The sequence below is a fragment of the Hipposideros armiger genome, unplaced genomic scaffold (genome assembly GCF_001890085.2).
Source record: "Hipposideros armiger isolate ML-2016 unplaced genomic scaffold, ASM189008v1 scaffold_82, whole genome shotgun sequence".
In the NCBI taxonomy this organism is placed as follows: Eukaryota; Metazoa; Chordata; class Mammalia; order Chiroptera; family Hipposideridae; genus Hipposideros; species Hipposideros armiger.
In genome coordinates, this window is record NW_017731432.1 from 705,583 (window position 1) to 719,605 (window position 14,023).

Sequence of the window (14,023 nt, forward strand, 5' to 3'; positions counted from 1 at the left end):
GCTGTTGTTCAGCATCTTAGCTGTGGAGGGCAGTGTCACTGGCCCTCATATGTGGGATCCGAACCGGGGCCCTCTGGCATCCCAAGCCGGCTCTTAACCATCACGCCACTTGGCCGGCCCAGCAAACTCTTTTTAAAGCCAGATAAATTAATAGATATTGGGAGTTGAGATTGCTTCTAGCAATAACCATTCAGTACTTCATCTGATCCTTAAGTCTTTATTAAATAATCAGGCAGTCTCGTTCAAGTATTTATAAAGTAATTAATGAACATGAATGATACATCTAATAATAATGAATTAAGTCTGGGAAATTCCATACTGCATTTTTCATAGGAGTTGTCTTAAGTTAATGTGACTTGGTCTTATGGCAGTTTGTCCTTGTCAACTGTACATAAATAGCTTTATTCTGTGACAGATAGCAATAAAAACGGATCCTGGAACATAAATTTCTTTCTTACTTTTAAATACATACCTTCTCTCATCATCCTTGAAGAAGAACCAAGCATATTTTCTGTGGACTGTAGATGTTATAAATAGGCTACTTGTGTAGCAAAATCAATTTAGTTGCAATTAATGTATTAATTATTAAAATAAGTGATAAGATTGAGGTTGCTTTATATTTTTTAACTTGTTGGGGTGTTTGGTGAGCAGAATTTGTTTGTGTTTATGGTTAGGTTTTATTATTTCAATGTTAAGTTGTGCCTCAGTCAGAAAATATTGAGAACACCAATTTGTTTTCATAAAATCTGTTGCTTGAGATTTATTCTAATTTTTAAAGCTCCGTGTAAAAACTGGATCTGCTTTAAGGAAAGCCTTTTGAATCAAAGTAGGTACTCACTTTTTCTAGGAATTTACAGTAACAATTTGTGTTCTTCCAAGAGGTATTGGAAGAATTAGCTACTAATCATCTCTGTGCAAAGACACTAGAAAACGTTTTCCAAACCTTTTTCTGTTTTTCCTCATGAGAGAGGATCTTCTGACCCTGGTGAGGAGAATATCTTTAGTTTTTGGTCAGAATTTATAAAAAGGGGTTTTTGGATGGAAAAAGCATAAAAGCTATAACTCTGAATCCAAAGCTCAAACGGAACTTTGTAAATTCAACTTAATGTAAAGAACAGTCAGAGCCGTTGAAAGATGGAAAAGGATGCCTTACTAGGAAGCCAGTTTTCTGGAACTGGAGAGAGAGGCGCTCATATTTAAGCTAAATGACCACTTAGGGTGGGATTGAGGGGTTTGGGCAGAGGTTGAAGTAAAGCTGTGAGCATCTTTTAGAGGGGTGGTCCTGGGTAGTTCTTAATGTGTTTTTTTGAAGTCCTAAACTTCTATGATGCAATAAAATATAAAGGACATTATTATTGATTTTTTTTGCCATTATCCATTTGTGATTATCTAATTCAGAAGGGCCTCTCAAGTTAAAAACTTAACATTTAAATCATTTTTTAGTTCCAGAAATATTTAACTTCTGTTTTGTATTCAGCCCCCGTTCCAACAGTGTGTGGCTCTGAGCCAGCCAAAGATTCATTTGTGATCTATTGACTGCACACATGTTTGGGAACTGATTGTGCCAACACATCCTTCGTTGGGGCACTGCAAAATTTAAAAACGGACAGTGCACAGACAATTTAAAAAGTGCTTCCTGAATTGTTTCGCCTTTGTAATGTTTGTGGGAAGAGATCGGAGGACAACCAAACATTGTTAGCAAAATTCTAAATCTCACAGACCTTTACACTCTGACTAAACGTATTCATCATAAGCAAGTATACAAAGATATCACACTGGCAATCGTGCGTCTTCCTCCTTAGACTGACAGTTTGCAGGGGAGGTTTTGCTAAGATGAGGCCTGTCCAGGATCCATACAATAAAAGGTTAGATTCTTATTTTTAAGTTTTTTTGATAATTATTTTCATTTCTAGAAGATGTTTTATTTGCCCCATTTAAAAAGATTAAAATCTCACTGTCTTCATTGTCACAGGTACCTTGTTAGAATCTGAATAAAAATAAACTTCTCTAGATTACCTTGGTTTCTTTGTTCTCTGTACGTCTAAGAGAAGAGTGTACAGGCGATGCGCATGTGGTGATAAGTGAAAATGTAATGGGAGCTGAGTTGAGGACCTTACTTGGTTTAGGACTCAGGATTTTATCTAGTCATTTCCAACTGTGATCCAACACTCTTCACTTTAATTCCCTCCAGAAACTCCAAGATTGTATTGCTTCCTGGTACTTAGAGTTCATGTTGATGTATAGAGCTTCTTGTAGGCCTCCAGCACCAGAAATTGGCTCCAAACCGTTTCCCATTACATCATCCCCCACTAATGTCATTACACCAGAGTGAAATCTGCTTTGAAGATTGTACTCTTGTTTTCTTTCCATTTCTTTCCTTTCATCATTTCCTTTAGAAGGAAACAGAAAAAAAACCCAGAGACCTCTAGGACAATCCCAGGCTAACATTTCAGAGTGAAGCAAACATCCTCCCAGTCTAAACCTGCGTTTATCAGCCTTCATTCCACTATGCTGTGGGTGAGTGGTCTGTCCAGCATGCATCCACATGGAGCCTGGAAGGTAACACATTAGGTCAGGCGACACCTGTCTCTGGTGCTTTTCTTTCAGCCCTTCCAAATTAGTTCTTAATGACTTCCATAGCTGTCCCGCCAGCATCCTGTCACTGGCATGTTAAACTTTTTCAGATAATTTCCCAGAATAGAAATTCTTAGGACATCACTAAGTTTCTAATTCTTTGTGGTTAATTAAACTGTTTCTTCATTTAAGTATTTGCTAGATAAGCATTTAAACCATCTGGAGTTTTTTACTTCCTTCCTGTAAATCTTTTAGGACATCACAGTATTACCTACAGTGGGGATCCTTACTGATCTTCCCTCTCCATCACAAAGCAGTTGGTTGAGGGCAGCCTCTGACCCTCTTCTCTCTTCAATTTAATTCCCCGTTGTTTGTCAACCATCCTCAAAGCTTCCAGTTGATGATGTGCTTTGTTTGGTCTTGTGCCTAACAGTGAGGTTTGGGTAAGGAGAAAACTGGGAAGTGTTTCAGTTCAGAGACTTCGTGCCACCCACTCAATTATTGGCTTACGCAGTAGTGCTTTTGTGTCCTTTGAGGCAGATTAGCTTGAGATTAGAAGGAATAAATCATCCGTAGTCCCGAAGAAATGGGGCCACAGTGTCTAAAACAAAAGAATAAACTTGACTCTTATAAATTTTAAGACTTCGGGTTTGCATTTCTGTAAAGTATGAATCACTGGGGACCCTTACTTTATCTGCTGCAGGCTGTGTGGCAGGGAGTGTGAGAAGCCACGTAGAACTTGAAAAAACATTGGAGGGAATGGCATTGAAAATGTATGGACCAGCTTAGGGCAACCAAGTGCATTCCCTCACCATGATGAGACATTAAAAGCCCTTGGTTTACATTAGGATTTCAGTTTGGATTTCTAGCAATTTTAGATTTGGTAGTTGGAGCTCTTTAATGGTCTCTGTGGTATAAACTGGATAGAAGGGAAAACCTTTCCCCCATATGTTCTTGATAAGATTTAAGTCTGTGTTAAAAACCTCTTCAGCACAATTATATACCTTCTCAGACTGAAAAGTTAATGAATTAGTGAAAACATCCACAAGGAAATATATAAATAACCTGGACAGAAATCCTGACTTTATTATTATTTCTAATGTGTCTCATGTATGTGTTTGTTTTTAGTTGTCAGAATGTCCACAGAAGGAGGATTTGGTGGTACTAGCAGCAGTGATGCTCAGCAAAGCCTCCAGTCCTTCTGGCCTCGTGTCATGGAAGAAATCCGGAATTTGACAGTGGTAAGAAAGAATGAGAAACTTTTCAACAGTGTAAAGAGCTGTGAGGTGAACAACCGAAACTTAGACTAAAACATGTTTGATCACAGCACATTTGCAAAGGCGTAATTCATTCCTGCCCTTTGGGTGGGAAAATGAAAATATAATTTACCTTAGGTGAGGTAACTACAAGGATTTAAAAAATATTTGAGTGGCTTTTCTTAGACATGGGCATGTGTAGTGGATGCTTTGACTTGGAGGTAGTTTAATGTGAGGCATATATTATATATTGGGTTGTCGGAAAAGTCATAACGCATTTTTGCAACGAAAAACATAGAAAAAATACGTCATGACTTTTCCGACAATCCAATATTTTAGAGAATGCGGAAAAACAGAGCTTTCTCACTTATCATCAGTAGCTTCAGCTCATTTCTTAGGCCTGATTTAGTGGCCCTGCCAAATTTTTAGAAGCTGATGAAAACTATTGGGCAATTTATTCAACAACAGATCTATTGTAAGCAGTCACTCTTTCCAGGTTTTAAAAGATACACTTAGATTAGGGCTTCTCAACATCAGCACTGTCGACATTTTGGGCTGGATAATTCTTCGTTGTGAGGGGCTGCCCTGTGCATTGTAGGATGGTTTGCAGCATCCTTGGCCTCTCCGCACCAGATGCCAGTAGCACTCGCCACCTCCTGCCAGTTATGAAAACCAAAAATGTCTCCAGACATTGGCAAATATCTCCTGGGGCTAAAATCACCCCTTGTTGAGAACTACTGACTTAAAAGAATCCGATATAACCCTTGAGCTTATAATCTAGTAATTATAACTAGAATCATTTATCCAGTAAGTATCTATTAAATACTTACCGAGTCAGGCCCAGTGATGAGTCTGAAGCTGTAAAAGTCAAGTGTGTGAGAGCACAGAGGACACAGTGCTTGTTCCTCCCTGGTTGAGTTCGGGAGGCTTTAAGTAAAGGGGACATTTTGTTGAGTCTTGAAATATGGGTAAGTGTTCACCAGATGGAAAGGATGGGCGACTATATATATATATATATATATAAATTGGGTGACGTAATAAAATTGTATAGGTTTCAAGTGTACAGTGCTATAATAGTTCATCTATATATTGCATTGTATGGGGCGAGTAGATCTTAGGCAGAGGGAAAGGCCTCCATAAAGGCCTGTAGGCCCTGAGGGGAGGGCCTGCCATTTACAGGAACAGCAAGCAGTGGCTGGGGTTACTGTGTGGGAAATGGGGGTTGCGGTAGGTTTAAGGGATGTAACAGTGGTAGCAGGAGGTGAGACAAGTTAGAATTGAAATATTTTCAGAGTATAGTGTCATGGCCTTATGAAGAATGTTCCATCTGGTGTCATTTTAGCAAATACTGATGGAGCTCGGTGGGTTAGATGTGTCATTCCTGCCCTGAAGGTATTAGCATTCTGGCAGAGCAGACACTGGATTCCTTCCTAATGTAGAAATAATGATGCAGTTTTTTAGAGTTAGTGGCTTTTAACCTCTGACATACAAGGTCACTTTATTTGCTTACTCAACAAATACTTATTATGCACCTATAGTGGCTATGCTAGCTACCGTGGACCCAGTAGGGAACCAGATAGACAAGATCATTGTATTCACAGAACATGTATTCTGGTGGGGGAGACAGGCTATAAATAAGTAATGAATAAAAGAAACAAAATAACTTCTCATTGTGATGTGATTAACGTCCACTGACTTCAGTGGTAAAAAACGAATTCGTATTCTTGATGTACCTGTGGGTCATGTTTGTTTACAGGAGGCATTTTCAGCAGTTGAGCCTGGCTTGGCCTTTCTGAGAGTGGCCTGTGTTCGTTCATATGTGGATTTCCACTGAAAAGTCATTGTTTCTCTTTTACAGTCTTAAGGTGGTAGTTATCTATACCATCTCAGATATGAAAGAGAAGATAGGAAAAAATGAAATTATAAAGTCAAAGTGGGGTCTTTTGTTTATATTTTGAGGGGATAATCTCATGGTGAAGCTTATCAGGTTTTAGTGTGAAACTAGTGCCCTCCTGGGGCATGGTGCGTCCTGGACAGTATAGCAGGTCTGCGCTCCACCTTGAGCGCAGAAGCAGAAATTCAGCGTCCGAGTAAGTGGCCAGAGAAATTGGAGGTTCAAGCTCAGCACTTAACTCGTCTGTACTTTGTTGGGCTTTGACTTTTTTTAAAATTGTGGTTTAAAAAAAAAACACATAACAAAATTTACCACCTTAATGTTTAACATTAAGTACAGCAGTGTTGAATATATTCATATTGTTATGGAATAAGCTCTCTAGGACTTGTTGAGCTTGCAGAACTGAAACTCTGTGCCCATTAAACAACAACTACTCTCTTCCCCTCTCCCAGACCCTGGTAAACACCATTCTACTTTCTCTGAAGTACCTCATATAAGTGGAATCATAACACCTCTTTGTGTTTTGGTGACTGGCTTATTTCACGTAGCATAGGGGTCGGCAAACTGCGGCTCGCGAGCTCCATGCGACTCTTTGGGTACGTACATGTGGCTCTGAAGTAAATTGAAAATGAAAATAAAACTATCATAGTTTCATTTATAAAAGTTTAAAGGCTATTATTCACATAATGGTGATTTCATTTGTTTTATGGCTCTCCAGTAACTTTTAAATTGTTGTGAGGGACAGGATTGGCTCTTCCGTCTCAAAAGTTTGCCGACCCCTGACTTAGCATATTGCCTTCAAGAGACACCCATGTTGTAACATGTGACTGGATTTCTTTCCTTCTTAAGGTTGAATAATATTCCACGTATATGTGTATATATACTACATTTTAGTCATTCATCTGCCAGTGGGCATTTGTGTTGCTTCCACTTATTGACTGTAGTGAATGATGCTGCAATGAACATGGGGTGGGCTTTGATTTTTACCCTACTTGGTTTAATTTTCAAGCTTGACTGCCAACAAAGCAGATTGTAGTTGACCAACTTATAGTACCTAGACAGCTAGTCCATCAGAGGTTAAACATGGATTATTTTGAGGGATTCAGTTTTAGTTCAAGTTTAGTGAATGAAGAGAGAAAAGAGCAAGGAGGAAAGTTGTCTTTAATCATTGTTCTGTTGATGGCTAACTAAAATTTTTCTCCCATGTACCCTTGAAAACAGGTGCCTAGAATGCTTCCATGGTATCTCTTACATCAGATGCTTAGAGTGTTTGGCACATAATAGGTGCACAATAAATGCTGGAGTGACTCAGAGTCCTTCACTCCAGATTTAGTGTGAAGCAACATCAATGCCACGTTTGAAGAGCATGCAATCCAGTACAGAGTGATCTTTCCCTTTGTAAAACTCCTCTTGTCCCCTCTCCCTGTGACACATGTAGGCATCTGGTTTTCTGTCTGCACCTCTGCCTGTGTAATGTGGCCAGATAGTTTAGCATTTAGTCTGTGCCTTTCCAGAACTGAACAGCACTTATAACCAGACTTCCTCAGATATGTCAGCCTCTTAGGTTGACATCTCAACATGTCTAACAGATTTTTTAAAAATCCACATGTTCAAACTATCCAAACATGGATAAAACTTACGAGAGTATTCACAAGGTGTTGTGGTTTCTAAGACGGGGACAAAGATCGTTCCAAAAACAAGTAATTGAAGTTTGCAAGGTGATATATTTCGTGATGTATTGGAAATACTGACCCCAGCCATTTTGGTCTGCTTTCTGGAAAAGCAATTTATCTTTCATCTCAGCTTGGCCATCACGCCCTCCTCACTCTTAAAAGCTCTGTAATTGTCCATAAATCCAGGTGGTGCTCAGCTGGAATTGAAGTTGGTTAAAAATCATCTCAAAACGATTGTACAACAGGATGATTGTGTAAAATACCGTTTTCCTGCTCAGCAGAGTTCTGGGAATGATAATTAACAGACTTCTTGGCATTGAATTTTACCCCTCTAGACCTCTTTGAAAGTGGGCAAGAAAAAGCTAAGTTTGTCTTTGATGGGGTGGGCGGACAATAATGCTGAATCTTGAAAAGAAAAATCTAATCCTCCCCTAACTTATTCTCTATATCCCATTCAGCCTTCACTTAGCTGTAATTTAATACCTAGGTCACTTTCTTTTAATTGCCAGTTACATCTTTTCACTCTTCAGTGCCTCTAGATTGGACGATGGCATTTCTAACATTACAGTCAAATCAGATAACCATTTAAACAAGAACTTGGAGGTGAAGGTTGGTGGACTGACAAAGCAGGTCCTGTGTTGTTTGAGCCCTTCCTGTAGAGCAGAGCTTCTCAAACTTTGTTGTCTACTGGGCCACATGAGGATCTTGGTAAAATACAGAGTAGAGCCTGAGATTCTGCATGTGTTTTGAGTTCCCGGGCAGTGCCATTGCTGGTGTAAGGACCTCATTTTGAGTAGTCCGTCTTTAAAGCAGTGGTCCTTAACCCTCACTGTTGATCATAGTCACTAGGGGAGTTTTCAAAAAATATGATGCCAGGAGTTCCTGATCCAGTTAGACTGGGATAAAGTCCAGGCATTGTTTTTCAAAAGCTCCCCAGGTGATTCTAACATGCAGCCAAGGTGGAGAATCACTGCTTTTGAGAGGATTAGAATCTTGACTCTGCCCAGTGCCTGACTGGGTAGGCCTGGAAAAGATTTCTCCTCATTATTTGAAACTCGGGATGTTCTGTAGTGCAGTCTGAGACCCATTGACTTTTCTTTGGCTCCGAACTCTCATTGAGTGAATTCAGACTTCTTGAAACTCAGCAGTTTCAGATGGCAGCATTTTTAATGTAGTTCTTTCGTTGTGGTCAGGAACACAGGAAAGTTCTGAGAGAGAATCTGCCCTTGCACCTTGCTGACATCACTCCCAAGAGTAGAAGGAAAAAGTCCGTATGTCCCAGTTGCTCCACTTGGATCAGCATCAGAAGTTAAATATTATTCACGTCAGTTGCGTGGTTGCTAATGACAAGGGAGCATTGAAGTGAAAGCCAATTTAGTGCACCTCAACCTACTGATAGTGAAGGGACTCTTTTTTCCGGTAAGCTTATCGTACACACATCTGACTGGAAAGCTAGGATGGGATTCTGGAAAACTGGGCTATTGTCGGCAGTAATGAACCACACACACATCTGAAGATCCACCTTTCAGACTCGGCCCCTTCAGAGCTCAAGGTTTGGGGATCATGAGAAAACGTCTCATAAAAGGAAAGGTTGGGGTAGGACTTAGAGCAGAGTTTTTTGTAAATTTCTGCCTCATTTTACACCTCTCCAAGGTGGGAATGATATAATCTCTTTATCCTTGACCTTTTCTTGTTGCTTTTTAATCAAAAGAATAGCCTTATAGAAATTCTAAAAGTGGTATTACTCTTTCAAGTTGGGGAAAGAGATCTTTTTATCAGCTTTGGGCTTTGGTTAAGTAATCTTGGAACAATCTTGTGGAAATTATATTCAGTAGCCTCGCCAAATGACAGCACGCTTGCAAGAGACCTAAATCTTGTGGTCATAGTCTTGTGCTGTGTGTATCATCCTGGGAGACCTTCCAAAGGAGCCATCATCCCCAGCATTCTCTTTGGCATTTCTGTTTAGCATCATCATTTTCTGTGATACACCACACCAGAAGGAAGACCAGTGATTGACTTCTGTGGTTAAGCTTTTTTTTTTTTTCTTAATCCCTTTAGGGTCTGGCCCCAATCCACCCTTCCCTTTCCTGTTCCCCTCTGTACTGAGGTCATACATCTAAAACTTGAATAGGCCATGTTTTCTGTGTCTGTGCTTCTGCGCATGCTGTTCCCTCTGTCTGAATAACATTCTCATACTTTTCCAACAAGCAAATTTGTAGCATCCCTTAGGCACAATTCAGATGTCAGCGCCCCCATTGCCAACCCCCCACTGCCAGCTGGTTATTTCCTGCTTTGTCTGGTGGGATTTTACACCCCCATTCTATTAAAGAGCAGGGGTTATAATGTTTTTATGTGGCAGTCTCTAACAATTAAACTAAAAGTTGTTCAAAGGTAAGAATAGATTTGCATCTTTCACACAGTGGTGTAGGTATCATGTTAGTTGAGTTGCATGAATGAGTAAATGAAAGGGGAGAAAAAAATAAGAATAGAAAGAATGTGTCCTGTTATCTCCTTTTGGGGAAATTTAATAAACTGGGCTTCTAAACCCCTGCCAATTCAGGGTTAGTTTTTGTAGAGGCTTCCAGGAAAGGGTTGATACCTACTTTGGAAAAGGAAAAGATGAAAAATTGGTGTTGGGAGTTTGTAGAGGTGAGTGGTAGACAAGCAGCTTGTTGGGTTTGCGTGGGGAAATGAGATGTCTTGCTGTATATTTTATCCTAGTAGTTGCTCTTCCTTCTGTCATCATAAAATGGATTCTGGGTAGGCTGTTTATGTTTTTCCAAAATGCCCCACTGCCTTCCTTGACATATTGTTGAGGTTTTCTGTTGGTCCTAGAAAAGAAAGTTCACTTATATATTAATTATACCAGATCTCAAATAATAGCTGCTCTTTCCATAATGTGATGATGCAAATTCCCAGGTGAGCATATTGGGTTTGGTGAGTCACATTTCAGACCACTTATAGAATCAATCATTTGACACCTAGTCCCAGCAGGGATTTTGCTGATTTTAGCTAATCTGTGCCTTCGGACCTGTTTCTTCATTGCAGCTCTGAAACCAGAATTGATTTTTATTTCTAGAATTGCATCCATCATCGGCCATGTGTTTAAATACCAATGATATAAAAATAAAACAAAAAAATTGCAAATAATGGAGTCGTGCTGGTCAAAAAGCCCTTTCCTAAATCCTATCCACGGTAAAGTGATGTGATTTCCCCCCAGTCCAGTCTTGTTTGTTAAGAAAAAAAAAACTACCGGGCTGTTCCAAAAAGCCGGCTGATAAATTCCCCCTCACCCTTCTCCGTACCCCTCCTCCAAGCAGATTTTGGAGACTAGCCTTCTGCTGCTGTGATGGGAAAGAAGCTCCTCCCCGATTTCTGGTGTCAGGTTAGTGCAAAGGTCAGAAACAGAGAACTGAGGGTCACTGTGGTCCGGTGCTGCTGGCACTTGCCCTTGTAGTCCCCGAGTGGAAGAAAGAACTGGCAACTCAGAGGAATGCCCCTGAGGCAAAAACCTTGTTGTAATGTGCTTATTGCATACTGGTAAACTTTCTCGGGAAGAAAAACACTCTTAACGCACCTCTGTATTGTGCTTGCAAAGAATCTGGTATTGTTTGGAGCTACTTTTCTAGAGGGCACTGTGAGAAGCCATCATAAATTTATCCTGAAACCCTTTGTTTGAAGCTCTGCATGGGTTAAGAAGAATTTCGCAAGGAGCTTGTATTTTCTTCATTTCATATGTACCTCCTCTCCTGCCATATTTTCTGAAAGGTGGGACTAAGCAAATCAGTGTGTTTCATGCTGCCTGTCATGCTCTATTGACTGTCCCCACCATTTATGCACCTTTTGTTACTCATTTCAGAAAGATTTCCGAGTGCAAGAACTCCCACTGGCTCGTATTAAGAAGATTATGAAACTGGATGAAGATGTGAAGGTGAATTCACATTCGTTTTTATTGTTCATATTGAAGCTAAAATGATGGGTGGAGTATTGTTCATTTACCTAGAGCTCAAAGTTTAAACAAAAATGAAAATATTGTTATTGTTTGTCGCTTTTTTTATTTGGTTACTGGTAAAATTGTTAAGTGAGCTGAATGGAACAGTTTTAATGATTATATGGTGCTTCTCTGAAAATTAGGGGTATCCTCTTTTCTAGATGTTGAAAAGATGCTGAGTGCTTTTGAATCACCATGTAATGTAAGCATGTATCATCAAATCAGCAGGACAGTGCCATCTTCGTAGCATTTATTACAACCTCTAGTTTGTTGATTTGAGCTCTTAAGAAATGTTTGATAATGATATTGCATCTGGGAGTTGTTTTACATGAATTATACTTGTGAGAAGGTTTACTTGGGGATGGCCGGTTCTGTATTCCTAGGAGTCCACTTCCCATTATAACTCAGGAAAAGAGCAACTCCTTCTCCTTACCCCTCAAAATTAACAGTCTCTTGTATTTGTGTAGAAAGTTAACAGTTCACAGCAATTTTCCTTTCTGTTAGCTCACTTCCTCCTCATAGCAACCCTGTGAGATTTGATAGGATAAGAATTACTAGTTTCATTTTATAGGTATGGAAATAGACAAAAGAAGTTAAAAGTGACTCACCCAGAGGAGGAGAACCAAGATCCCAGTTCTCATCTCTTGCTTCCTTAACTCCAGAGCTCTTTCCATGGCCCTGTCCTGTACAGACTACCTCACCAAGGGTTCAGAGCCTTATTTGACCAAGAGCTTACATTACTTACCATGTGCCAGGCCCTGTGCTGGGTGCTTATATATATATATATATATATATATATATATATATAATCTCATTTGATTCCCACACAGCACTGGAAGGCTCTCCTCTTTTTCAGTATATGAAAAATAAAGCCCAAAAGGATGGTAAGCCTGAGACTACCTAACTCCATTGATTCTCAAACTCATTATCTTTCCCCACACTGTCTCTCCTTGGATTAAAACTTAAACCCTACCACTTACTGTCCTTATGGCCATGGGCAAGTCACTTCGCCTCTCCTAAACCCTAGTTTCTCTGAAAGGCTATTTAGAGAGTAAGAATGCATGATAGGTGCTAGCTAGATAAGTAAGTATTCTTTCTCCCTCTTCCCTTCTTTTACCCAATGCCTGGTTTGTCCCTACTCTTGGATTTATTTTACTGTGGGATCTCTTGAGGCTACTACCTTCTCATTTTCCAATCCTTGTCCCATAGTCCAGTGGCAGGACATAAGGTAAAGGACAAACTAACTGGTTTGAATGACTTGCTGGTGATTGACAGGAAGGGCCTACGTCTGTTGCAGATGATCAGTGCAGAAGCCCCTGTGCTCTTTGCCAAGGCAGCCCAGATTTTTATCACAGAGTTGACTCTTCGAGCCTGGATCCACACGGAGGATAACAAGCGACGGACTCTGCAGGTAATATTGTAGACTTACGTTGGGAAAACGGCAAGCAGTGAGTGGCCTTTGCGTGCTTCTCTTGCATGGCTTTGGACCAAAGATTGTTATTTCTTAGGCTTCTGTCAAGCTGATGTGTGTAATTGGCATCTTCCTCTACTGTTGGGAGGCAGGCATACCTTAGATAGCCATGGTAGTATTTCTGTGCTAAAAATATTAATTTCCAACTCTCCCATGGTTTTCACAGCTCAGCGACTGAACTCTTCACTTGGAGAGTCCTCACTATAAACAAAGGCTAAAGTAATATTTGTCTATTTCCAGTTGTAAACAACTTCTGATTAGCAGCCTTGAGACACTAGGAAAGGACAGTCCCAGGAATAATCAGTCTCAATAACCTCATTAGCCTTTTGTTCCTTGTCTGCCTTCCTGGGAATCCTTCCCCTGTTCTTTTTTTATTTCCTTTTTATTTTAATCCAGCAAATCAGCATTCATATTACATGAAGACCCAGTGGCCATTGGCTCTAGAGGCCCTCCCCTCAACAGCCAGGCCCTAGCTCTTGGAGAAAGGTTTTCCAGACATAAGAGGAAGGGTGTGACAGATACAAGACAGTAGCAGGATTTTAACAATTAAGCCAAGAACGTAAATTATGTTTCCTCCTCTTGTTTCCCTTTACCTCCAAAATTGAAAATGCATGTATTTATTCATTTATTCTACAAATATTTATTAAACACCCACAATGTGCCAAACAAGCACTGTTCTAGGCTCTGGAGATTAATACACAAAACAGACAAAAATTCCCACCCCCGGGAAGCCTGTATTCTAGTTTAGCTAGACATTGAGAACTTACTTTATGCTGCCTTGAAGGAAGCCTATGGATCTAGAGAGATCCAATTAAAGCTACCTTCAAGAGCAATTCAGATTAAAAAATAAAATGGGCAAAACACTTAAATGGACTCTTCAAAAAAGAATACATCCAGGCCACATGAGTGGCGTGTTGGGTAGGAGGAGTTGGCTTGGGATGCCAGCTCTGAGCAGCAGGGCCCTGGTTCAGATCCCACATTAGGGGCAGTGACACTGTGCCCTCTACAGCTAAGACGGTGAACAACAGCTCAACATGAAGCTGGGCTGCCGTGAGTTGCCGGCGACGGCGTAGGCTGCAGTGGGGCTGCTGTGAGTGGCTGTCCAGTGGCCGGTGAGCGACTGTCTCACCCAGAAAGAGCGCAATGATAATACCAACATGGGCC

The 14,023-nt window shown here is 40.3% G+C and overlaps 1 protein-coding gene across 11 annotated transcripts in view; it reads left to right on the top strand.

The window, feature by feature from the left end:
* The window catches only part of NFYC (nuclear transcription factor Y subunit gamma), a 66,160-nt gene that overhangs the window by 32,613 nt on the left and 19,524 nt on the right, over positions 1 to 14,023 (top strand). For all 11 annotated transcript variants that reach the window (XM_019643759.1, XM_019643764.1, XM_019643768.1 and 8 more), the window contains 3 exons: positions 3,703 to 3,815; positions 11,257 to 11,328; positions 12,686 to 12,799. In XM_019643759.1, the coding sequence (XP_019499304.1) occupies positions 3,711 to 3,815; positions 11,257 to 11,328; positions 12,686 to 12,799 (291 nt within the window). In that variant the 5' untranslated portion in view covers positions 3,703 to 3,710. The remainder of the gene's footprint in view (positions 1 to 3,702; positions 3,816 to 11,256; positions 11,329 to 12,685; positions 12,800 to 14,023) is intronic.